The 24,974-nt window shown below is 45.7% G+C and overlaps 1 protein-coding gene across 2 annotated transcripts in view; it reads left to right on the top strand.

The window, feature by feature from the left end:
* The first annotated feature begins 19,095 nt into the window (after window positions 1–19,095).
* The window catches only part of AATF (apoptosis antagonizing transcription factor), a 162,571-nt gene continuing 156,692 nt past the window's right edge, over window positions 19,096–24,974 (top strand). For both annotated transcript variants that reach the window (XM_073666701.1, XM_073666702.1), the window contains exon 1: window positions 19,096–19,252. In XM_073666701.1, coding sequence (XP_073522802.1) covers window positions 19,168–19,252 — 85 coding nt within the window. In that variant the 5' untranslated portion in view covers window positions 19,096–19,167. The remainder of the gene's footprint in view (window positions 19,253–24,974) is intronic.

Here is a 24,974-nt window from a genome sequence, read left to right on the forward strand (position 1 = left end):
GACATGCGAACTTCCCCATAGACCATCATAGGTATGAGTGCTATCTGTGGAAAACAGGGATAGCACTCCTTCCAACATAGCAACTTCAAGAACTGACTTTTCACTTGCTTCCTAATATATTCCACTCTTTCATAGGTGTCATTGTCACAAGATCATCAATGTTGTTCACGTCACTAGTCAATGGTTTAATGATATGACTGATCTCTATATATGGACCAGTTTGCTCTTTCAATGTTTTAACAGGTCTACAACTGGCCTACTGATGACTATAATAATGGGCTGCAGTGCTTTGGATAAAGCCATGCCCCTTCAGCTTCAGAGCATTCTGCATCTCTGAGCAAAGCTGACAGCATTACCATTGAAATCAATGGACTTGTAATGCCCCATCAGCTGTGCTCATGGAAATTTACAACTGAAGCTGACAGAAGCCAATTGAATCCAATGCAAGCTAATAATACGAAGACAATAGATCACCACAAATAAAAACAAGCAGACAAATATGTGCTTAGTGTGAAAATAAATATATACTGGGACTCCTGTCCATCAACTAGTTAATGTTCATATTTTATTAAAGGTTATACTTTATTACTACACTGTGTTATATTTTAACAGTACATTTTACTCCACCACTATGACACCATCATTCACACTCAGTGTTTCCCAAACTCCAGTTTAATATTTATAAAAAGTAGGAAATTATATGGTTTTGATTTGTTTCTACAAATAACAATATGTTATAATAAGCCCTATGTTAATATGTACTAGCAGTTGAAGCTAGTCAATAAACTTAAAGGGGTTATCCGAGACTTTGGGGTCTTTTAAGCTATGGGCTAAGAACTTACCAGTAGATTCTCCAGCTTCATCTGACCTCACGTTCACAGAGCAGCTCTTTCACTCCCAGTCTGCTCTGACGTCAGGCTGATGTTAATTATAAAATCATAGAATCGATGGAAATGTTAATGTTATGCAACTGATGAAGAAATGAAGACAACAATTTCAAAACACCCCGACTTTTTCAGTATCGAGAATCAGCTCCATGTGCAGAAATACACACACTTAGGCCTCTTTCACACATCAAGATATTTCCGGTACTGGAAAAACAAGTATTGGAGATATCCGTGTCCGTGTATGGCATACGTCACACGTGCCAGCACCTGGGAATCAGCGGTACAGTTCGCGTTGTTCCAAGGCACCAGATGCTGAAGGAATCTCTCATCATTGTCTCCTGCTTGCGCTGTGATCAGCATGAGCAAGGGACAATGTTGAGAGTAGTATTCTGCTCTCATTGTGTTCAAGTGTAAAAATAAGAATAAAATAAAAAAATCATTATATTCACCTGTCCGAAGATGAAATAAGTGTTCCATGCTGTAATCCATCTGACCAACATTTCTTCATCTGTGTGTGCGGTGGCTTGAGGTGAACGCACACGATGAGGAGCAGAGGAGAATGACTTGCTGCAGCGAGCGGGCCACTGAAGTACACTTGTTGAGGGAGGGCACCAACGTCCCTTCACGGTTGACCAAGTAAGTGTCAAATTATTATGTTACAAGGTTGATTGTGCAATCCACAGAAAACCAAACGGAGATAGTGCTCTGTATGGGAGGATTCAGAGAATCTCTAATCCCGTTTATTTCTACTTAGCATTTTATATTGTTTTGAGTTTATTAATAGCCAATCATCTACAGCCGTACTACAGTACTACAGGCTTAGGCCAATGTTAGTGCAATTATCACGGAAACACACATATGGTCATATATGATCGTTAGTTCGGCGCATGATGGAAATTTACAAGGTTACCCATCCCGGCTCAGACTAGTTATATAACGGGAGCAGGGTGTCTCACAGAATGTTCTTGTGAGAAAAGGTTAGTGTGGGAAAGATGCATGTGAAGCATGAGAAAGGAAGGAAAGAATGCATGTTAGGCAAGGAGTATAATAACATGATTTTAAAGCAAGCAGACAAAATGGAGTTGCTATAACATGAGTATCAATATGTCCTTTACACACTGTGCTCAGTGAGTGACAGGACACCGCTCAGTGAGTTCATGTAGCTCAGGGACCCGCTCACTGCAGTGAGTCATTCTCCTCTGCTCCTCAGCGTGTGCGTTCGCCTCAAGCCACCGCACACTCAGATGAAGAAATGTCGGTCAGATGGATTACAGCGTAGGACACTTATTTAATCTTTGGACAGGTGAGTACAATGGTTTTTTTTTATTTTATTCTGATTTTTACACTTGGAGACAGTGGGAGCAGAATACTACTCTCAACATTGTCCTTTGCTCATGCTGATCGCAGTGCAGACAGGGGACAATGATGAGAGCTGCCTCCAGCACCCCGTGCTGGAAATAGCGCTAACTGTACCGCTGATTCCCAGGTGCCGGTACGTGTGATACTGATGACACATGGATGTCATCCGTGTGTCATCAGTGTGCACATGTGTGGGACATTTTGCAACCCGTGATGCATGTAAAAAACTGACATGTCACGGTCCGTGGAAACACACTGACATGTGCACATACCCATTCATTTGAATAGGTCTACGTGCACACCTTGGCTGCTATCAATGAGGCTATCAATGGTTATCTGAGGAATGTTCTGCCATGTTCAATGTACTTGGGTAAGCAAATCATCAAGATCCACTACTAGCAGCCGCATTTGCATTTGCTGATCATTGACATCCCAGATATGCTTGATGGAAGACAAGTCTAGAGACGCTGCAGATCATGGTAACACATTTAAGCCACACAGGCTGCTTACAGTAGCATAAGCAACATGTGGCCTGGAATGATCTCTCTTTTACACAGTTCAGCATACAAGGAGGGATTCTTCCTCTTCATTATTTTTCTGGCACAAAAAACAAGCAGCAGCAGAAAGGAGGACACTACACATCAGCACTGAGTTGTCTGGATTTGAATCTAGCTCTGATGGGAAGTAAAAGACTTGTTGGAAAGCTCAACACAATCTTTTTGTGTCTACCTCTGCCTGTTTTTTTCTCCCTGCTCATCTCCTCTTCCCCCTTCCTTTTCCATAGAGTATAATGAGTTATGAACATGCAGCATGTCTGTTTGAGTAAAACAGATTTCAGATGGGTTTTTTTATTGAGTGGATGACAAGTTCAGGAGGCAAGGGGGAGAGGAAAAAGAGCCTGGTAAGTTAGGAAGGAAGCAGATTTATCTGATAAAATATATTAGAAAGTTTCTTGTATTTGCTTGTACTATTGCTTTATGCAAAGCTTGTTGAAAGTACAGTTCCATTTTAACCCCTTTCAGCTGCAGCCACTTTTTGCCTTCATGACAACCCATTTTTTTCCCGCTTTTTTTATCATCATATTTCAAGCGCAATTGTGGTCTGCATAGATATGTATTTTTCCATCTATGGAGCTGTGTGAGGGCTTATTTTGTGCTTATTGAGTTCATGTGTTTATTGACACCAATTTTGAGTACAAATAACATTTGGATTTCTCTGCTCTCCACAGTAAAGGTTAATCATTTTTATACTATGATAATTTTGCTAGACTGGTCTTTTACGGATGCAGCAATACCAAATATACAGTACAGACCAAAAGTTTGGACACACCTTCTCATTTAAAGATTTTTCTGTATTTTCATGACTTTGAAAATTGTACATTCACACTGAAGGCATCAAAACTATGAATTAACACATGTGGAATTATATACTTAACAAAAAAAGTGTGAATCAACTGAAAATATGTCTTATATGCTAGGTTCTTCAAAGTAGCCACCTTTTGCTTTGATGACTGCTTTGCACACTCTTGGCATTCTCTTGATGAGCTTCAACAGGTAGTCACCGGAAATGGTTTTCACTTCACAAGCCCTGTCAGGTTTAATAAGTAGGATTTCTTGCCTTATAAATGGGGTTGGGACCATTAGCTGTGTTGTGCAGAAGTCTGGTGGATACACAGCTGATAGTCCTACTGAATAGACTATTAGAATTTGTATTATGGCAAGAAAAAAGCAGCCAAGTAAAGAAAAACTAGTGGCCATCATTACTTTAAGAAATGAAGGTCAGTCAGTCCAAAAAATTGGGCAAACTTTGAAAGTGTCCCCAAGTGCAGTTGCAAAAACCATCAAGCGCTACAAAGAAACTGGCTCACATGAGGACCGCCCCAGGAAAGGAAGACCAAGAGTCACCTCTGCTTCTGAGGATAAGTTTATCCGAGTCACCAGCCTCAGAAATCGCAGGTTAACAGCAGCTCAGATTAGAGACCAGGTCAATGCCACACAGAGTTCTAGCAGCAGGCACATCTCTACAATTGTTAAGAGAAGACTTTGTGCAGCAGACCTTCATGGTAAAATAGCTGCTAGGAAACCACTGCTAAGGACAGGCAACAAGCAGAAGAGACAAGTTTGGGCTAAAGGACACAAGGAATGGACATTAGACCAGTGGAAATCTGTGCTTTGGTCTGATGAGTCCAAATTTGAGATCTTTGGTTCCAACCACCGTGTCTTTGTGCGACGCAGAAAAGGTGAACGGATGGACTCTACATGCCTGGTTCCCAACGTTGAGCATGGAGGAGGAGGTGTGATGATGTAGGGGTGCTTTGCTGGTGACACTGCTGGGGATTTATTCAAAATTGAAGGTATACTGAACCAGCATGGCTACCACAGCATCTTGCAGTGGCATGCTATTCCATCCAGTTTGCGTTTAGTTGGACCATCATTTATTTTTCAACAGGACAATGACCCCAAACACACCTCCAGGCTGTGTAAGGGCTATTTGACCAAGAACGAGAGTGATGGGGTGCTACGCCAGATGACCTGGCCTCCACAGTCACTAGACCTGAACCCAATCAAGATGGTTTGGGGTGAGCTGGACCGCAGAGTGAAGGCAAAAGGGCCAACAAGTGCTAAGCATCTCTGGGAACTCCTTCAAGATTGTTGGAAGACCATTTCCGGTGACTACCTCTTGAAGCTCATCAAGAGAATGCCAAGAGTGTGCAAAGCAGTCATCAAAGCAAAAGGTCGCTACTTTGAAGAACCTAGAATATAAGACATATTTTCAGTTGTTTCACACTTTTTTGTTAAGTATATAATTCCACATGTGTTAATTCATAGTTTTGATGCCTTCAGTGTGAATGTACAATTTTCATAGTCATGAAAATACAGAAAAATCTTTAAATGAGAAGGTGTGTCCAAACTTTTGGTCTGTACTGTATACCGTATTTTCAAGACTATAAGACACACTTTTTTCCTCCAAAATTTTGGAGGAAAGTGGGGGGTGCGTCTTATAGTCCGAATGTATAATTGTGGCTGTGGATAGGGGGGAGCGGCAGCGGCGGAGTAGCGGGCACAGGGGGCAGGTGGCGGCGGCTGCAGCTCTTGCGTGTCCCAGCTGTTAAAAAAAAATGAATATTCACTGCTCACCACACCCATTGGCGTGGGAGCACTGAATATTCATTCTCCTTAAAAGCGCACACAGTGTTAGTCCAGCCACCGGCTTCCTGCAGCGGCTTGGCAGTCACGTGTGACCGCTATTAAAGTGCATGAATATTCACCAGTGAATATTCATGCTCTTTAATAGCGGGTATGCGTGATCGCCTACCCGCTGCAGGAGCCACGGCTGAGCTCACACTGTGCGCACTATTAAGAAGAGTGATTAGTCACTGCTCCCCAAGTCCATTGTCCCGGTGTGGGGAGCAGTGACTATTCTGGCACCTGATCTCGGCGTCTGAGGACGCATGGCAGTGACGTCATGCGCGGTTCATACGCTGAAATCAGCTGCTGGCAGAAGAACAGGACGCAGTGCTGGAGCAGACTAAAGGAATGTGAGTAGAATCCTTTTATTATTTTTGTGTGCACAGTGATGGGGATGCCATGCATACCAGAATGGGGGTGCCATGCATACCAGGATGAGGGGTGCCATGCATACCAGGATGAGGGGTGCCATGCATACCAGGATGAGAGATGCCATGCATACCAGGATGAGGGGTGCCATGCATACCAAGATGGGGATGCCATGCATATCAGGATGAGGGGTGCCATGCATACCAGGCTGGGGATGTCATGCATACCAGAATGGGGGTGCCATGCATACCAGGATGAGGGGTGCCATGCATACCAGGATGAGGGGTGCCATGCATACCAGGATGAGAGATGCCATGCATACCAGGATGAGGGGTTCCATGCATACCAAGATGGGGATGCCATGCATACCAGGATGTGAGTGCCATGCATACCAGGACGTGGGTGCCATGCATACCAGGATGGGGGTGCCATGCATACCAGGATGGGGGTGCCATGCATACCAGGATGGGGGCCATGCATACCAGGATGGGAGTGCTATGCACAAGGATGGGGGTGTCATGCATACCAGGATGGGGTTGCCATGCATATCAGGATGAGGGGTGCCATGCATACCAGGATGGGACTGCCATGCATACCAGGCTGGGGCTGTCATGCATACCAGGCTGGGGCTGTCATGCATACCAGGATGGGGGTACCATGCATACCAGGATGCGGGTGCCATGCATACCAGGATGGGGATGGTGGTGCCATGAATGCCAGGACGAGGGGGCCATGCATAGCAAGATGGGGATGAGGGTGTAATGCATACCAGGATTGGGGCCATGTATACCAGGATGGGGGTGCCATGTATACAAAGATGGGGGTGCTATGCATATGAGGATGGGGATGAGGGTGAAAAGCATACCAGGATGGGGGACAATGTATACCAGGATGGGAATGGGGACCACGTATAAAAGGAAGGGGGGGGCATATATACCAGGATGTGGGGATATAGATACAGAATTGGGGACATGACCCTAATAACAGTGTCAGCAGCAGACCCCCTCCCCCATAACAGTGCATTATGACCACATTTTTGCTTTCGTTTTTTCTATTTTCCGCCTCTAAAACCTAGGAGCGTCTTATGGTCCGGAGCATCCTATAGTCCGAAAAATACGGTATATTTCTTTATTTTTAATAGGGGAAAAGTGGTGTGATTCAAATTTTTATATATACACTGTGTTCCAAATTATTATGCAAATTGGATTTAAGTGTCATAAAGATTTAATTTTTTGTTTTTCAAATAAACTCATGGATGGTATTGTGTCTCAGGGCTCTTAGGATACTGAAATAAATCTCAAGCAAGTAGATCCACATAGAAGCCAGCACTCCTAGTATTCCGTAGAAATTAAGTTTATTGTTCTGATTAAAATCATACAGTGGTGTGAAAAAGTGTTTGCCCCCTTCCTGATTTCTTATTCGTTTGCATGTTTGTCACATGTAAATGTTTCAGATCACAAAACAAATTTAAATATTAGACAAAAATAACACAAGTAAACAAAAAATTAAGTTTTTAAATGAAGGTCTTCATTATTAAGGGAAAAAGAAATCCAATCCTACAGGGCCCTGTGTGAAAAAGTGATTGCTCCCTCCTCCCCCTTAAAACATAAATTAACTGTGGTTTATAATATCTTTGGGAAGCTGAGTTCAGTTTCCCTAGCCACACACAGGCCTGATTACTGCCACACCTGTTCTCAATCAAAAAAATCACTTAAATAGGACCTGCCTGACAAAGTGAAGTAGACCAAAAGATCCTCAAAAGCTAGATATCATGCTGCGATCCAAAGAAATTCGGGAACAAATGAGAAAAAAGTATTTGAGATCTATCAGTCTGGAAAAGGTTATAAAGCCATTTCTAAGGCTTTGGGACTCCAGCAAAGTACAGTGAAAGCCATTATCCATAAATGGCGAAAACATGGAACAGTGATGAATCTTTCCAGGAGTGTCCGGCCAACCAAAATTTCCCCAAAAACGAAATCGACAACTCATCCAAGAGGTCACAAAAGACCCCACAACAACATCCAAAGAACTGCAGGTCTCACTTGCCTCAGTTAAGGTCAGTGTTCATGAGTTCCAAGACAAAAAACACTGCTGAGCAAAAATAACATAAAGGCTCATGTCAGTTTTACCAGAAAACATCTTGATGATCGCCAAGACTTTTAGGAGAATACTCTGTGGACTGAAGAGACAAAAGTTGAACTTTTTGGAAGGTGTATGTCCCATTACATCTGGCGTAGAAGTAATTCAGCATTTCAGAAAAGGGACATCATACCAACAGTAAAATATGGTGGTGGTAGTGTGATGGTCTGGGGCTGTTTTGCTGCTTTAGGGCCTGGAAGACATGAATTCTGCTGTCCACCAAAAAATCCTGAAGGAGAATGTCCAGCCATCTGTTCGTGACCTCAAACTGAAGCACACTTGGGCTATGCAGCAGGACAATGATCCAAAACACACCAGCAGGTCCACCTTTGGATGGCTTAAGAAAAACAAAATTAAGACTTTGGCGTCGCCTAGTCAAAGTCCTGACCTTAATTTGATTAAGATGCTGTGGCATGCTCGAAAACCCTCCAATATGGCTAAACTATAACAATTTTGCAAAGATGAGTGGGCCAAAATTCCTCCAGAACGTTGTAAAAGACTCATTGCCAGTTATCGCAAACGCTTGATTGCAGTTGTTGCTGGTAAGGGTGGCCCAACCATTTATTAGGTTTAGGGGGCAATCACTTTTTTTTTTACACAGTGCCCTGTAGGTTTGAATTTCTTTTTCCCTTAATAATAAAGACCTTCATTTAAAAACTGCATTTTGTGTTTACTTGTGTTATCTTTGTCTAATATATTGTGATCTGAAACATTTAAGTGTGACAAACATGCAAAATAATAAGAAATCAGGAAGGGGGCAAACACTTTTTCACACCACTGTAACTGGTAAAGAGCAGCAACAAAATGATTAAAAACATTCAGTGGGTACGGAAAATATTCAGACCCCTTTAAATTTTTCACTCTTTGTTTCATTGCAGCCATTTGGTATATTGTAAAAAGTTCATTTTTTTTCTCATTAAAGTACACTGTGCACCCCGTCTTGACTGAAAAAAAACAGGTCTGCCAAAAGAGATTCTGACAGACCAAGGAACCTCCTTCATGAGCAAGGTGATGAAGGAGCTTGCAGATTCCTTCAGATAACTCAGATTCGGACCTCGGTTTATCATCCACAGACGGACGGCCTAGTGGAATGCTTCAACAAGACCTTAAAGGCGATGCTCAGGGAGGTCGTTGAAAAGGATGGGCGAGACTGGGACTACCTGCTCCCATTTCTGCTTTTCTTGTTCAGAGAAGTTCCTCAAGCCTCCACTGGCTTCTCTCCGTTTGAGTACCTATATGGGCGGCATTCAAGAGGTCTCCTAGACATCGCCAAGGAAACTTGGGAGGCCGAAGTCACGCCACACCGGAGTATCATCGAACATGTCGCCCACTTACAGGAGAGAATGTCAAAGGTGATGCCCATCATGAAGGAACATCTCCTCCAGGCACAAGAAGCCCAGGCGAGGGTATATAACTGGTCGGCGAGACTAAGACACCTCCAGCCCGGGGACCGTGTTTTGGTGCTAATCCCTACTGTTGAGAGCAAATTCCTCGCTAAATGGCAAGGTCTGTACGAGTTGGTGGAGACAGTCAGCGAGGTTAATTATAAAGTCCACCAGCCTGGCCGAAGAAAGCCACATCAAATATATCATGTGAATTTGCTCAGGCCGTAGCTGGACCGGGAACCTGTGGAAACTCCTAGCCTGGTAGCCGCACCAGAAGGCAAGGTGGAGGAGGTCACTATTGCAGAGACTATCACCGGTCCAGAAGCAACAGTGTTGAGAATTACTACAGCGGAATCGGGAGCTGTTCTCAGAGTTGCCAGGGCATACTCATGTGGTAGAGCATGACGTGCTAACAGAGCCGCACGTATGAGTGAATCTGAAGCTGTACCAGATTCCGGAAGCACGCCGGGAGGTGATCTCGGCTGAGGTGAAGAGGATGTTAGACCTCGGGGTAATAGAGGAGTCAAAGAGTGGGTGGTCGAACCCAATCGTCCTCGTGCCGAAACCCAATGGAGAATGGAGGTTTTGTAATGACTACCGTCGGCTGAATGAGGTATCCAAGTGTGACGCATACCCGATGCCCTGCGTCGATGAACTCATCGAGAGGCTTGGACCGGCGAGGTACATCACCACTCTTAACTTGATGAAGGGCTACTGGCAGATCCCCATGTCCCAGATGGCCAAGGAGAAGACGGCTTTCTCAACACTTGATGAGTGTTTTCAATACAGGCGGATGCCGTTCAGACTACAGGGGGCCCCAGCCACTTTCCAGAGGTCTATAGATCGGATCCTAGCCCCACATAAGTATGCCGCAGCCTACCTTGACGACATTGTGGTCTTTAGCCCAGACTGGGCTAGTCACCTACCTAAACTACAGGCCGTTCTGGAGGCTCTAAGGAAGGCGGGATTTACCATAAATCCGAGAAAGTGTGCCATCGGAAAAGAGGAGGCCAAGTACTTGGGCTATATCGTTGGGAGAGGCGAAATAAAGCCGCAAATCAAGAAAGTGGAGCCAATTCAAACCTGGCCGCAACCGCTTTCCAAGAAGCAGGTGAGAGCGTTCCTGGTTTATCCCGAATTTCACCATGATGGCCGCGCTACTAATGGATCTTCTAAAAGGCACCAAATCAACCATGGTGAAATGGACGGAAGAAACGGAGTCCGCCTTTCAACAGTTGAAGCTAACACTGTGCAAGCAGCCAGTCCTGGTCACGCCAGACTTTAAGAAAGAATTTGTGGTCCAGACGGACGCTTCAGAGGTTGGTCTAGGTGCTGTACTCTCTCAAGAGATAAATGGGGAAGAACATCCCATTCTCTATCTGAGCCGAAAGCTGTCCTCCTGTGAGAAGAACTACGCCATAGTAGATAAGAGTGTTTAGCCATAAAATGGGCACGGAAATATTACCTACTAGGCCGGAAGTTTAAAGAGGAGTTTTAAGGAGAAGAGGGGTAAAAATGCCAGGGTGACTAGATGGTTCCTAGGGCTGCAAGATTTTAACTTTCATGTGGAGCATAGGCCCGGGAAGTTACATGGGAATGCAGATGCCCTCTCTAGAATTCCCTGCCTGGTCTCAGAAGGTGCCCAAACCCCCGGCTTTGGGCAGAGGGGGGGCATATGTGACAGTGTCACTGGTTTTATATGTGAGGGGAGGTATGTGTCACTCAGGATGCTCTCCTGTGTGAACTAAGACCTACTATATTTCTGCCAGCATGTTATATGCTGGTGGGTTTACTCTGTTAAAGGGTGTGCGGTTTTATGGGAATGGCAAAGAGGGCGGGACGCCATTCCCCCTACCTCCCCTCAGGGTGTGGCTGAGCAATGTGTAAAAGCTCAGTCCCTTTTTTTATCTCTGGAATGTGGTCTGGAGAGTGAAGTCTCCAGATAGTGTTGTGGAAGTTGCAGAGCTTTTTACAAGGACTTTGCCTTTGCAGTTTGTGCTACCGAGAGCGGGCGGAACCCGCTCACCTATGGACTGAGCTATATTTTGTTTTCCCGTTTAACTTAGACGGGTCTTGTTTATTTTTCCTGTGGAACCCTGCATGAGTTTATGACATATAATAAACAAGCAGGAAGGTATCCTGAGAACGTGTGTCCTGAGTCTGCCTCCGGGAGAGCCGAGCGAGTCGTCTTGCCACAATGGATAAAACAGAATTCGTCATCTTGCCACCATCTCACTCAACCCCCCCAACAGACTTATCCATCAAAGTCAATGGCTGCTCAATTTCCCCAGGCCAGAAAGCTCGCTGCCTCGGGGTAACCCTGGACTCTAATCTCTCCTTCAAACCACATATCCAAGCCCTTTATATTTCCTGCCGACTCCAGCTCAAAAATATTTCCTGGATCCGTACATTCCTTATTCAAGAATCTGCAAAAACACCAGTGCACGCCCTCATCATCTCCCGCCTCGACTACTACAACCTCCTGCTCTGTGGCCTCCTCTCTAACACTGTTGCACCCCTCCAATCTATTCTAAACTCTGCTGCCTTACTAATCCACCTACGCCCCGCAATTCCCCAGCCTCTCCTCTCTGTCAATCCCTTCACTGGCTCCCCATTGCCCAGAGACTCCTGTTCAAAACCCTAACCATGGCATACAAAGCCATCCACAACTTACAGTGGGTATGTAAAGTATTCAGACCCCTTTAAATTTTTTCACTCTTTGTTTCATTGCAGCCATTTGGTAAATTCTAAAAAGTTCATTTTTTTCTCATTAAAGTACACTCTGCACCCCATCTTGACTGAAAGAAACAGACATGTAGAAATTTTTGCAAATTTATTAAAAAAGAAAAACTGAAATATCACATGGTCATAAGTATGCAGACCCTTTTCTCAGACACTCATATTTAAGTCACATGCTGCCCATTTCCTTGTGATCCTCCAGGAGATGGTTCTACTCCTTCATTGGAGTCCAGTTGTGTTTAATTAAACTGATAGGACTTGATTTGGAACGGCACACACCTGTCTACATAAGACCTCACAGCTCACAGTGCATGTCAGACCAAATGAGAATCATGAGCTCAAAGGAATTGCCCAAGGAGCTCAGAGACAGAATTGTGCAAGTCACACATCTGGCCAAGGTTATAAAAGAATTTCTGCATTACTCAAGGTTCCTGAGAGCACAGTAGCCTCCATGATCCTTAAATGGAAGAAGTTTGGGACCACCAGAAGTCTTCCTAGACCTGCTCATCCAGTCAAACTGAGTAATTGTGGGAGAAGAGCCTTGGTGAGAGAGGTAAAGAAGAACCCCAAGATCACTGTGGCTGAGCTCCAGAGATGCAGTAGGAAGATGGAAGAAAGTTCCACAAAGGCAGCTATCACTGCAGCCCTCCACCAGTCGGGCCTTTATGGCAGAGTGGCCCGACAGAAGCCTCTCCTCAGTTGCAAGACATATGAAAGCCCGCATAGAGTTTGCTTAAAAACACATGAAGGACTCCCAGACTATGAGAAATAAGATTCTCTGGTCTGATGAGACAAAGATAGAACTTTTTGGTGAAAATTCTAAGTGGTATGTGTGGGGAAAACCAGGCACTGCTCATCACCTACCCAATACAATCCCAACATTGAAACATGGTGATGGCAGTATCATGCTATGGGGGTGTTTTTCAGCTGCAGGGACAGGACTACTGGTTGCAATTGAAGGAAACATGCATGCGGCCAAGTACAGGGATATCCTGGATGAAAACCTCTTCCAGAGTGCTCTGGACCTCAGTTTTGACCGAAGGTTCACCTTCAAACAAGACAATGATCCTAAGCACACAGCTAAAATAACAAAGGAGTGGCTTCAGAACAACTCTGTAACCATTCTTGACTGGCCCAGCCAGAGCCCTGACCTAAACCCAATTGAGCATCTCTGGAGAGACCTGAAAATGGCAGTCCACCAACGTTCACCATCCAACCTGACGGAACTGGAGAGGATCTCCAAGGAAGAATGGCAGAGGATTCCCAAATCTGGGTGTGAAAAACTTCATCATTCCCAAAAGCATCATTCCGAAGAAGACTCATCGCTGTACTAGCTCAAAAGGGTGTTTCTACTCAATACTGAGCAAAGGGTCTGAATACTTATGACTAGTGTTGAGCGATACCTTCCGATATCAGGAAATATCGGATTGGATTGGATCGGGCCGATACCCAAAAAGTATCGGATATTGCCGATTCCGATACCGGAAACCAATGCAAGTCAATGGGACACAAATATCGGAATGAAAATAAACCCTTTCTTTCCTTGTAGGTTAATTCTACATGAAGGAAAACAACTAAGAATAATGTAGAATGTATTGGGGGAGGTGGTTGCCCAAATCGGTGGGAACAGTGCTCACAGTGAAACATGAAAAGCCGGCAATTCAGCAGCGGCATACACCGGTACCTGACAATTTATAACAGAAAGAATAGAGCTTCACACATAGATTAGATAGATAGAAACATGTCAGTCACATATATATGAAGTACAGTGACAGTGTTGCTTGCTGTACTTGTCATTTAGTGTGAAGGATTTATTAAAAAAAATATTACTGTTTTCATGCACCGTCTCTTTAAAAAAGGCGGCCGGCAATTCAGCAGCGGTACCCGACAATTTAGAATAGAAAGAATAGAGAATCACACATAGATTAGATAGATAGAAACATGTCAGTCACATATATATGAAGTACAGTGACAGTGTTGCTTACTGTACTTGTCATTTAGTGTAAAGGATTTATTTAAAAAAATAATAGTGTTTTCATGCACTGTCTCTTTAAAAAAGCCGGCCGGCAATTCAGCATCTGTACCTGACAATTTAGAATAGAAAGAATAGAGAATCACACATAGATTAGATAGATAGAAACATGTCAGTCACATATATAAGAAGTACAGTGATAGTGTTGATTACTGTACTTGTCATTTAGTGTTAAAATAAAGGATTTATTAAAAAAAAAATTGGCGTGGGGTTCCCCGTAATTTTAGTCTCTAGCGGAGGTTAAGCAGACGGCTGGGGCAGATGTTTGAAGCCTGGGAAGGGGGTAATACCCACGGAGCTTCCCAGGCTACTAATATCAGCCCCCAGCTGAATACCTAGCTTTTACTAGCTATTAAAATGGGGGACCCCCCCAAAAAAATGACGTGGGGTCCCCCCTATTTTAATAGCTAGCAAAGGCTAGGCAGACAGCTGGGGGCTGATATTAATAGCCCAGGAAGGGTGCCATGAATATTGGCCCCCTCCCAGGCTAGAAACACCAGCCGTCAGCCACCCCGAAATGGCGCATCCATAGGATGCGCCAATTCTGGCACTTAGCCTCGCTCTTCCCACTGCCCTATAGCGGTGGCAGTGGGGTAATAGGGCTGGGGTTGATGTCAGCTTATAATGCCAGCTGACATCAAGCCCAGGTTAGTAATGGAGAGGCGTCTATAAGACACCCCCATTACTAACCCCATAGTCAAAGTTAAAAAAAACACAAACACCCAGAATAAAATCCTTTAATTGAAATAAACACAGCTTCAGCTGGAATGGGCGTGATGGTAAGTATGGTTTAATTTAGAACAATAAAGAATTGTGTGTTTATTTCAATTAAAGGACTTTATTCTGGGTGTTGTGTTTTTTTTTTAATACTTTACTAGAAATTCATGGCGGTCATGTCTAATATTGGTGTGACCCCATGAATTTCGGGCTTAGGGCCAGCTGATAATGCCAAGCTGGCCCTAACCCCTTTATTACCCACCGCACCAGGGCCCTGGATGAGTTGGGTACAGCGCCAGAAGATGGCGCTTCATGAAATAATTTAAAAAAAATTGACGTGGGGCTTCGCCCTATATTTGTGTCCAGCCAGGTACAGCAGGCAGGAACGGGCTGCCCCAACCACCAGCTGCCTATTTGTACCTGGTTGGACACAACAATATAGGGAAGCCCTTTTTTTCTTTATTATTTCATGAATTTCATGAAATAATTAAAAATAAAAATACGTGGGGCTTCTCCCTATTTTTGTGTCCAGCCAGATACAACTAGGCAGCTGGGGGCTGGAATCTGCAGCGCAGGGAGGCCCAAGCTTTCTGGGCCCCCCCCCCCCCGCTGCAAATTGCAGTCCGCAGCCACCCCGGAAAATGGCGCGTTCATAGAAGCTGGATGCTGTACCTGGCTGGCATACAAAAATATGGCAAAGCCCACGTCAAAATTTTTGGGAAAAATTAATTAAAAAATAAATAATAATTTAGGGACTGCATCTTTATTAACTCCTCAAATGTCATTTAGTGTTAAAGGATTTCTTTAAAAAAAATTGGCGTGGGATCCCCCATAATTTTAGTCTCTAGCGGAGGTTAAGCCGACGGCTGGGGCAGATGTTTGAAGCCTGGGAAGGGGGTAATACCCACGGAGCTTCCCAGACTACTAATATCAGCCCCCAGCTGAATACCTAGCCTTTACTAGCTATTAAAATGGGGGATCCCCCCCAAAATATGATGTGGGGTCTCCCCTATTTTAATAGCTAGCAAAGGCTAGGCAGACAGCTGGGGGCTGATATTAATAGCCCAGGAAGGGTGCCATGAATATTGGCCCCCTCCCAGGCTAGAAACACCAGCCGTCAGCCGCCCCAGAAATGGCGCATCCATAGGATGCGCCAATTCTGGCACTTAGCCTCGCTCTTCCACGCTGCTCTGGTGCGGTGGCAGGGGGTAATAGGGTTGGGGTTCATGTCAGCGCCAGCTGCCATGAAGCCCAGGTTAGTAATGATGGGCGTCTATAAGACACCCCCATTACTAATCTACAAAGTGTTAAAAATAAAAAAACACACTACACCCAGAAAAAAATAATTTAATTGAAATAAAACACACCATTTTATTTAATTCTTAGTTTACTAAAAAAAAAATAGTTACCTGTCCACGTTCCTGCGCTGATCTCCCATGCACAGCTGTCACATCTGGAGATGGTGACAGGTGTGCATGGCTGCTGTAAGCTCACACTGCCGGGAACACGTCATTCCCAGCAGCGGGAGCCAGTGACTGAGGTCACCGGAGTGCATTCAGGCAGCGCAGCTCCGGAGACCTCCTTTACGGCACTGCTGTACCGTGGGAATTTCTCACAATACAGCAGGGCCGTAAAGGAGCTAACCGGAGCAGCGCTGCCTGAACTCCGGCGAACCCGCTTATGCAATGACGGGGCTGCTTTATGGCCCCATCATTCTAGCTGCGGCAGCGGTTCAGAGCGGTCACATTCTATGTGGCTGCTCTAAACTGGAGATCATCGTGGGACACTCGTGGACTACTACGGAGGGGTAAGGATAAGGTTGTGGTTTATTATTTTATATTTTATTACAGGAGATCGATGGCTTCGGGGAATTAGGTGTCTAGGTGAGTATAGGTGTAGTTTTTTATTTTTTACTTTATTTTAGGTGGTGATCGGCGGGGACAGGTAATGTATGAACTAATTTATTGTAGGTAACCACTGGCCACCAATGACATGCATTTAAAATTTATTGGGGACACAGTAGGGCAATTTAAATAGCAGGATCAGGCTGATGGGAACTACTGCTCAAATCGAGCTGATCCTACTGGCACGAGTGGACGGGGGACAGACATAGGCCGATGGGAGAAGTAGTGTCACATCGGCCTATGTCTGCCTGCACGCACACACCCGCAGACATCGCACAGACACCGCGCACACACTCGCAGACATCGCGCACACACTAATCATGACGGGCTGTGTGGGAGGTGTGGCTGACCTGTGCGGCCGTGGGAAAGTTCATGTGAGTTCATGCAATGCAGTCAAGCATGAACTCACATGAACCCTCTGAGGGCACCACGGCTACTTCAAATGAACAGCTGATCGGCACACCTGATACCTCAGCTGTTCATTTGAAATAACCGGCGGGAAAGCCGGCGGTGAAGTCTTTTCACTGCCGGCTTCCCCGCCCGACGCCTTCGCTCCCCGCTTCTTGGTGCTGTGCTGTGCTTCCCGCCCGGTCCTAACTTACGATCGGGATGGGAGGTGGCGAGGGGAGCGGAGGATCGGGGTCGGAGGCTGCGGGGAAGCAGTATGGGGCTGTGTGATTGTTTAAAAGCCGGCGGCTTTTTACCGCCCGCCGGCTTTTAAACAATCAGGAGAATTCTCTCACGCTGGGATGGCATTCTGATGACAGGCTGGATCGCAGCTGAGCGCTGCCATCCAGCTTGTCATCCTTCAGAGACACTGCAGAGCGCAGGCATTATGGGAACTTCCGATTCCGGTATTCGATATTGTAAAAGTATCGGAATTAAGTATCGGAATTCCGATACCACGAATATCGGCCGATACCTGATATTTCAGTATCGGAATGCTCAACACTACTTATGACCATGTAATATTTCAGTTTTTCTTTTTTAATAAATTTGCAAAAATTTCTACATTTCTGTTTTTTTCAGTCAAGATGGGGTGCAGAGTGTACTTTAATGAGAAAAAAAATGAACTTTTTAGAATTTACCAAATGACTGCAATGAAACAAAGAGTGAAAAGTTTAAAGGGGTCTGAATACTTTCCGTACCCACTGTATCTCCTCCATACATCTGTGATCTAGTCTCCCGGTACTTACCTGCACGCAACCTCCGATCCTCACAAGATCTCCTTCTCCACTCCCCTCTTATCTCCTCTTCCCACAATCGCATACAAGATTTCTCCCGTGCATCCCCCCTACTCTGGAACTCTCTACCCCAACACGTCAGACTCTCGCCTACTGTGGAAACCTTCAAAAGGAGCCTGAAGATCCACCTCTTCCGACAAGCCTATAACCTGCAGTAACCCTCGCTCCACCATACCGCTGCATAACCATCTCTACCCTCACCTACTGTATCCTCACCCATCCCTTGTAGATTGTGAGCCCTAGAGGGCAGGGTCCTCTCTGATACTGTACCAGTCGCTGACGTATTGTTTGAGATTATTATACTTGTTTTTATTATGTATACCCCTTTTCACATGTAAAGCACCATGGAATAAATGGCACTATAATAACTTGGCAGGCCCAGTTAATGGCTGTAGTTGGAGGCGGTCTCCATTTTATTGTAGTCTAGCGCAGTGTTACAACGTCCCTCTGTCACCTGTGACTGCTGTGATCTGAGTGGAGCAGTCATGTCACAGCGGCGCTCAGATCGCAGTAATTAACGGTGAGCGCACATTGGGTCGGGCACCAGCGCTGCTGTCAGTGACCGGCACGGTATTTCTGGTGCACAAAATGCCAGCATTTATGATGGAGCTGATTAAAACTGTTGTAAAACCGGCAAAAGTTGCTACATTTGTGCAACTTTCTAAACCTTTTACACCTTTGTAGCTTTGGCAAATCGCCCGGTAATGGCCAGCAAATTGGGCTATTCCTCGTGCGCACAGCGCTGTTACTCGAAGGCAGTTACTAGAAGGCCTTGTTCAGACAGCGAGCTGTCAGTCAGCAGCAGACGGCCCAGAAGGGATGAGCATGGAGCAGTGCGGGCTCTTCTGTGCTACTGATGAGCATACTCATAGAAGTCAATGGGGGCATTAACCGTGTGGCGTCCGTAGCTAGAGCTCCATTACAGAGATGACACAGAACCGTATAGCCGCTGTCACACAGGAGCACCATGCCGGCCCCGCGGTCCTGTGTCTCCGGAGCAGCAGACTAGGCATTGTGCTGTGTACACGGACCGGTAACCAGCTGCTCGGAGCTAATCGTCTGGGGAGATGCGCAGCCATCCCCCTGCATGGTGGTGCCGCGCACAGCACGGCCCGGGACACTGCAACCTCGCACCTAGAACTCACCGCGGAAACGTGACGTCAGCACATAGGGGCGTGGCGTCCGGGGAGCGTGCTACAGCAAGATGGCGGCGCCCTTGTCTCTGGAGCTGGAGAGTTTACTAAATCCACAGCCCCGGTTTTGGGATCCTGAGGATGATCCCGATGAAGGTACGGGGGTGGCATGAGGCCATGTATAGCTGTGCTTTAGTGTTTTTGTAAAAGGAGAACGATAAACTGAGGGGGGAGACCCACGTGTGTGATGCAAGGTGGAGGGGGGGACCCACGTGTGTGATGCAAGGTGGAAGGGGGGAGACCCACGCGTGTGGTGCAAGGTGGAGGGGGGGGGGAGACCCACGCGTGTGATGCAAGGTGGAGGGAGACCCATGCGTGTGATGCAAGGTGGAGGGGGGGGGGAGACCCACGCGTGTGGTGCAAGGTGGAGGGGGGGGAGAGACCCACGCGTGTGGTGCAAGGTGGAGGGGGGGGGGAGAGACCCACGCGTGTGGTGCAAGGTGGAGGGGGGGGGGGGAGAGACCCACGCGTGTGGTGCAAGGTGGAGGGGGGGGGGGGGAGAGACCCACGCGTGTGGTGCAAGGTGGAGGGGGGGGGGGGAGAGACCCACGCGTGTGGTGCAAGGTGGAGGGGGGGGGGAGAGACCCACGCGTGTGGTGCAAGGTGGAGGGGGGGGGGGGAGAGACCCACGCGTGTGGTGCAAGGTGGAGGGGGGGGGGGAGAGACCCACGCGTGTGGTGCAAGGTGGAGGGGGGGGGGAGAGACCCACGCGTGTGGTGCAAGGTGGAGGGGGGGGGAGAGACCCACGCGTGTGGTGCAAGGTGGAGGGGGGGGGGAGAGACCCACGCGTGTGGTGCAAGGTGGAGGGGGGGGGAGAGACCCACGCGTGTGGTGCAAGGTGGAGGGGGGGGAGAGACCCACGCGTGTGGTACAAGGTGGAGGGGGGGGGGAGAGACCCACGCGTGTGGTGCAAGGTGGAGGGGGAGGGGAGACCCACGCGTGTGGTGCAAGGTGGAGGGGGGGGGAGACCCACGCGTGTGATGCAAGGTGGAGGGAGACCCATGCGTGTGATGCAAGGTGGAGGGGGGGGGAGACCCACGCTTGTGGTGCAAGGTGGAGGGGGGGGGAGACCCACGCGTGTGGTGCAAGATGGAGGGGGGGGGAGACCCACGCGTGTGATGCAAGGTGGAGGGAGACCCATGCGTGTGATGCAAGGTGGAGGGGGGGGGGAGACCCACGCGTGTGGTGCAAGGTGGAGGGGGGGGAGAGACCCACGCGTGTGGTGCAAGGTGGAGGGGGGGGGGGAGAGACCCACGCGTGTGGTGCAAGGTGGAGGGGGGGGGGGGAGAGACCCACGCGTGTGGTGCAAGGTGGAGGGGGGGGGGAGAGACCCACGCGTGTGGTGCAAGGTGGAGGGGGGGGGGAGAGACCCACGCGTGTGGTGCAAGGTGGAGGGGGGGGGAGAGACCCACGCGTGTGGTGCAAGGTGGAGGGGGGGGGGAGAGACCCACGCGTGTGGTGCAAGGTGGAGGGGGGGGGGAGAGACCCACGCGTGTGGTGCAAGGTGGAGGGGGGGGAGAGACCCACGCGTGTGGTGCAAGGTGGGGGGGGGGACCGCGCATGTGTGGTGCAAGGTGGAGGGGAGGGGGGGGAGACCTGCGCTCGTGTGCTGTAAGGCCCCTCACCTGTTCGGATGTGGGGGTTTTGACTTTCGTGTGGCGTAGCGGTGCCCAACTGGTGTGATATACCTGCTTCAGTCATACTCTAGATTTCATGAGATACTGTATATTACATTGTGAAAGATCGATGCATTCGGAGAAAACCTGCCAGTTCTGTATTTGGTTTATTGTAGAGCATTCCAAGCAAAATGTGACGCTTTGGTCTCACAATAAGACCTTCAGATTTCGGATTTTTTTTATGTCCGTGTGGAAAAGACAAAGTAATATAGCGCTTGGGGGAGATAGAACTGGCGTATTTCTCTTGTTCTATTCGCTTAAAAAATCCCAAGTTTGGATCCCTACTACCCCAAGCAGATTTTTTTCATATTTTTTATCCATGAAGACATTGACTCCAAATCATCATTTGTGATTTATTGAAGTCTTTTTTTCATTATTTTTTTTTTCTTGTCTTGTGCTTTTCTCTGATGTTTTTTGCACCAAACTCTTCAAAATGGCACACGCGGTTTATGAATTTGGCACCATATCAAAAATGGTTTTTGTCTGTCTTGTTTTTATCGCTGCATAAACTCACCCACGGTGCGGGTTTATGAGCTGCAGCATGTCACTTTCTGCAGTGGAGATGCTGGTCTCCCCTGCAGATTTTAAACGATTGAATGTCATTACATGTCGTGGATCCGTCAAATAGACATGCATTTTTCTTCCATTTGAAACATCCATTTTTTGCTTACTGGATCCGTTTCAAACTGACGACTACTGGGCAGGTGAACTATAAAGTAATTATCCATTGGAAATTGATCCAGTGAGCAAAAAATGGATGTTTCAAATGGAAGAAAAATGAATGGCTATTTCATGGATCCTTTTTCCATAGACTTCAATGTTTAAAAAATACAGATCCAGTTGCAATCAGATTTTTAGCTGGACAAAAAAGTTGTCTACACAATCTTTTTGTTCTTCTTAGATGACTGATTGCTGCTGGAACCTGGACATGTGAACTTAGCCTTAAAAAAGGCCTATGCAAAAAGTGTCACAAAACGTATCGAGAATGTGGAGAAGCGGTAATGATGAATCGGGGCCATAGAATGTTAGGAAGAACAAATGTGTAAATATTTAATTTATTTTCTGCCTTTATCAGTGGATGCGAAATACTGACCTAAAATCTGAGCTGTCTGCATGCGCCATGATGAGTGCCATTAATGTAGAGGTTACCAAACATTTGTGTTACAGAAGAAAATGGCATAATTTTTAATTCTGTCATTTGATTTTTTATTTCTTTTTTTGTGTAAAATGGAGGTCTGGGTTTTCCAGACAGTGTGATTTGTTGGGGAGACAGCACGATGACCTAAATATCGTGCATCACAGTGTTAGACGTGGAACATGACAGATATGTACATGTGGCTGAGATTTGCAACCGCTGAAGACAAAAGGCAGTATTCCAGAAACCCTGTCACTTTGTTGTCATTCTTCTAAATACCCAGCGGTGTGCAGACATGATCACTTCCACTGACTGTAGTCTGGAAATGTCCACATAACAGGCTGCAAAGAGCAAGTGTTGCTTTATTTCCAGCAAATTCCAAACAAACTCATTGACTTCTGTTAGCAAAAAAGTTCTAGATATTGTATTGTATTGAAGTTTTATGACCAGGAAGAAATCTGAACTGTACAATATGCACATCAGATGTTTAGGCCAATTTTATATTGAATAGATTCCAAATCCTCATCAAATTTGGGTTTAAAGGGGTTGTCCACGGTTGGGCAACTCCTTATACACTAAGATGCCCCATGTAAAATAAGTATACTTAACCTTCCGGACCGGTGCCATTCCAGCGCTGTCTGCCAACGCTCACATGATATCCGCGGATGCTGATGGACTGTAGCCTTCATCGTTCCGTCAGTCTGAGTTATGGTCTGCAGCACTCAGATGAGATAACAATGTTACTTGAGTGCTGGCAGACACAATGCCGACATTTCTGGAACGTAGCGGTCTGGGAGGTGAGTATACACTTTTTTTTTATCATCTTTTTTTTTATTACGTTTACATTGTTCACTTTAGTTTTTAAGAATGGTTTGTTCAGTAGTGGACAACCCCTTTAATTGAACAGTGGTTCTAGAAATGACTATAAATTAGGAAATTTATAATTGAAATGACTTTGCCAATTTATACAAGGAAACCAATCTCGGCTCAAAAGAAACAAAGATGGTGGAGTGTCCGACACCTTGACTGAGGCCGCTGTATGGCATCCTTTATAGCGCGCATTAAACGTACATGTTGAGTTTTATAGGGAAATGTTGCATAGACCATTAATGTATTGAGAACAAAGGCTATTGCATCAATCAATTAAAGCATACAGGAAAAGATATACCATATATTGGGGTTTAGCAGTAGCTTGCTATGATAGATTCTGTTTGTCATGTAGAATAGATCCAGTCTGGTCAATCAAAATATAAAAGTATTTAATCCATACGTTAACCTCCTAACGACTGCTGATTTACATTGTTTTACTGCAGTTATTAAGGGTCCTTATTTCTCAGACGTTTAAGTACCTAGCGCATAATCAGGGCTGTGGAGTCGGTATAAAATGGACTGACTCTGACTCCTAAAATATATAGTAAATTGGGTACAGTAGTACAATGCAGCATGGGCTGTAAATGTTTTCATAAGAATTTGGTAAAGTTATAAAATGTCCTATAAATGTCTGTTCTGTTCCTGATCTAAGGATCTAGACTTTTAGTTGAGATGAATCTGTGCTGCACTTTATGTACACGCTCAGTAGTGAGGAGTGCTGTGGAGACGGGAGGCAGGCAAATTGAGGAGTCGGAGGTTTGGCTTACCGACTCCACAGCCCTGACTCAGTGATCCCTATTGTGTGCAGGGTGAGTGGGTGTAAATTTTATAACACAGTGGATATACTGCTGCATCATACACGATCGGTATTATCCCATCGGCACCACCGCAATGCAATCAAGGGGTAGCGATGTTTGCAATGCGAACCAAAAAGCCAAGTAATGGCCCCAGAGTTCACCAATAGTGATTGAGCGAGCATGCTCGTTACTCGAGATTTACGAGCATGCTCGGGTGTTTCCCAAGTATCTTCGGCGTGCTCGGGTGTTATGTTTTAGTCACGCTGTGTGCATGAGTTGCGACTGCTTGACAGCTTTAATACGTGTGAGGAATGCCTGTTTCTTAGGTATTTTTCACATGTATTAAAGCTGTCAAACAGTCGCAAATCATGCACACAGCACGACTAAAACATAACACCCGAGCACGCTGAAGATACTCGGCGAGCACCCGAGCATGCTCGCCGAAAGGGTTAACGGAACATACTCGCTCATCACTATTCACCAACTTTGGTGGCCTTTTAAGCCCTGTCATAACCAGGATCCTTCCGGCAGTGTGTCAGTATATGACGGGTTATATCCATTGCAGAATACAAGTATTGCCAAGCATTAGATTAGAGCTCAAATTGTAAAATGTTGGAAGTCCCATGCAAACACAGGTTGTATTGTAAAAATAAATTAATAATCGTTTATTTCATAGCCATGTAATAAACTATCCCATTATTTAACCCATAAGGTTAGCATAAAGAACAAGACAAAAATATAGCTTTTTTTCATAATACTGACACACAAAAATAGAATATAAAGGGATCAAAAAGTCATGCAAAAGAAAAATATCACTAAAAATGTCAACTCATCTGATGAAAAACATGCCCTCATGTGGCTCTGCAGGCGTAAAAATAATAAAAAAAAAAATGTTCTAGCTCTCAAAATATGGCAATGCAGATCCAAATTACTCTTTGCAAAAAATTGCTCAGAGAACAAAAATTACAAAACCTAAAAAAAAACACCTTATAAATCTTGTATCACTGTAATCTTACTGAACTGAAGAATAGTTGTCTTTTCACTTTTACCACACAGTGAATGGCATAAAAAATATATAAAAACAATTACTGATTGCTAGTTTTTGTTTATTTTTTGCCCAAAAAGTGAATAAAAAGCTATCCACAAATTATTGCACATACCAATATTTCAAAAAACAAATACTCACACAGCTGTCAATATGGTGACGAAAACCCCCCCACAAACGTTTATAGTGTGCAACAATACCGGAACCTAAAAAAAGCCCCCTCTAAATCTAGTCTCATCATACTGACCTGAATAATAAAGCAGTCTTCTCATTTACTGCAAATCCTTACCACATT

Source organism: Phyllobates terribilis, unplaced genomic scaffold (assembly GCF_046119375.1).
Source record: "Phyllobates terribilis strain yellow unplaced genomic scaffold, ASM4611937v1 Scaffold_2__4_contigs__length_985480577, whole genome shotgun sequence".
NCBI lineage: Eukaryota > Metazoa > Chordata > Amphibia > Anura > Dendrobatidae > Phyllobates > Phyllobates terribilis.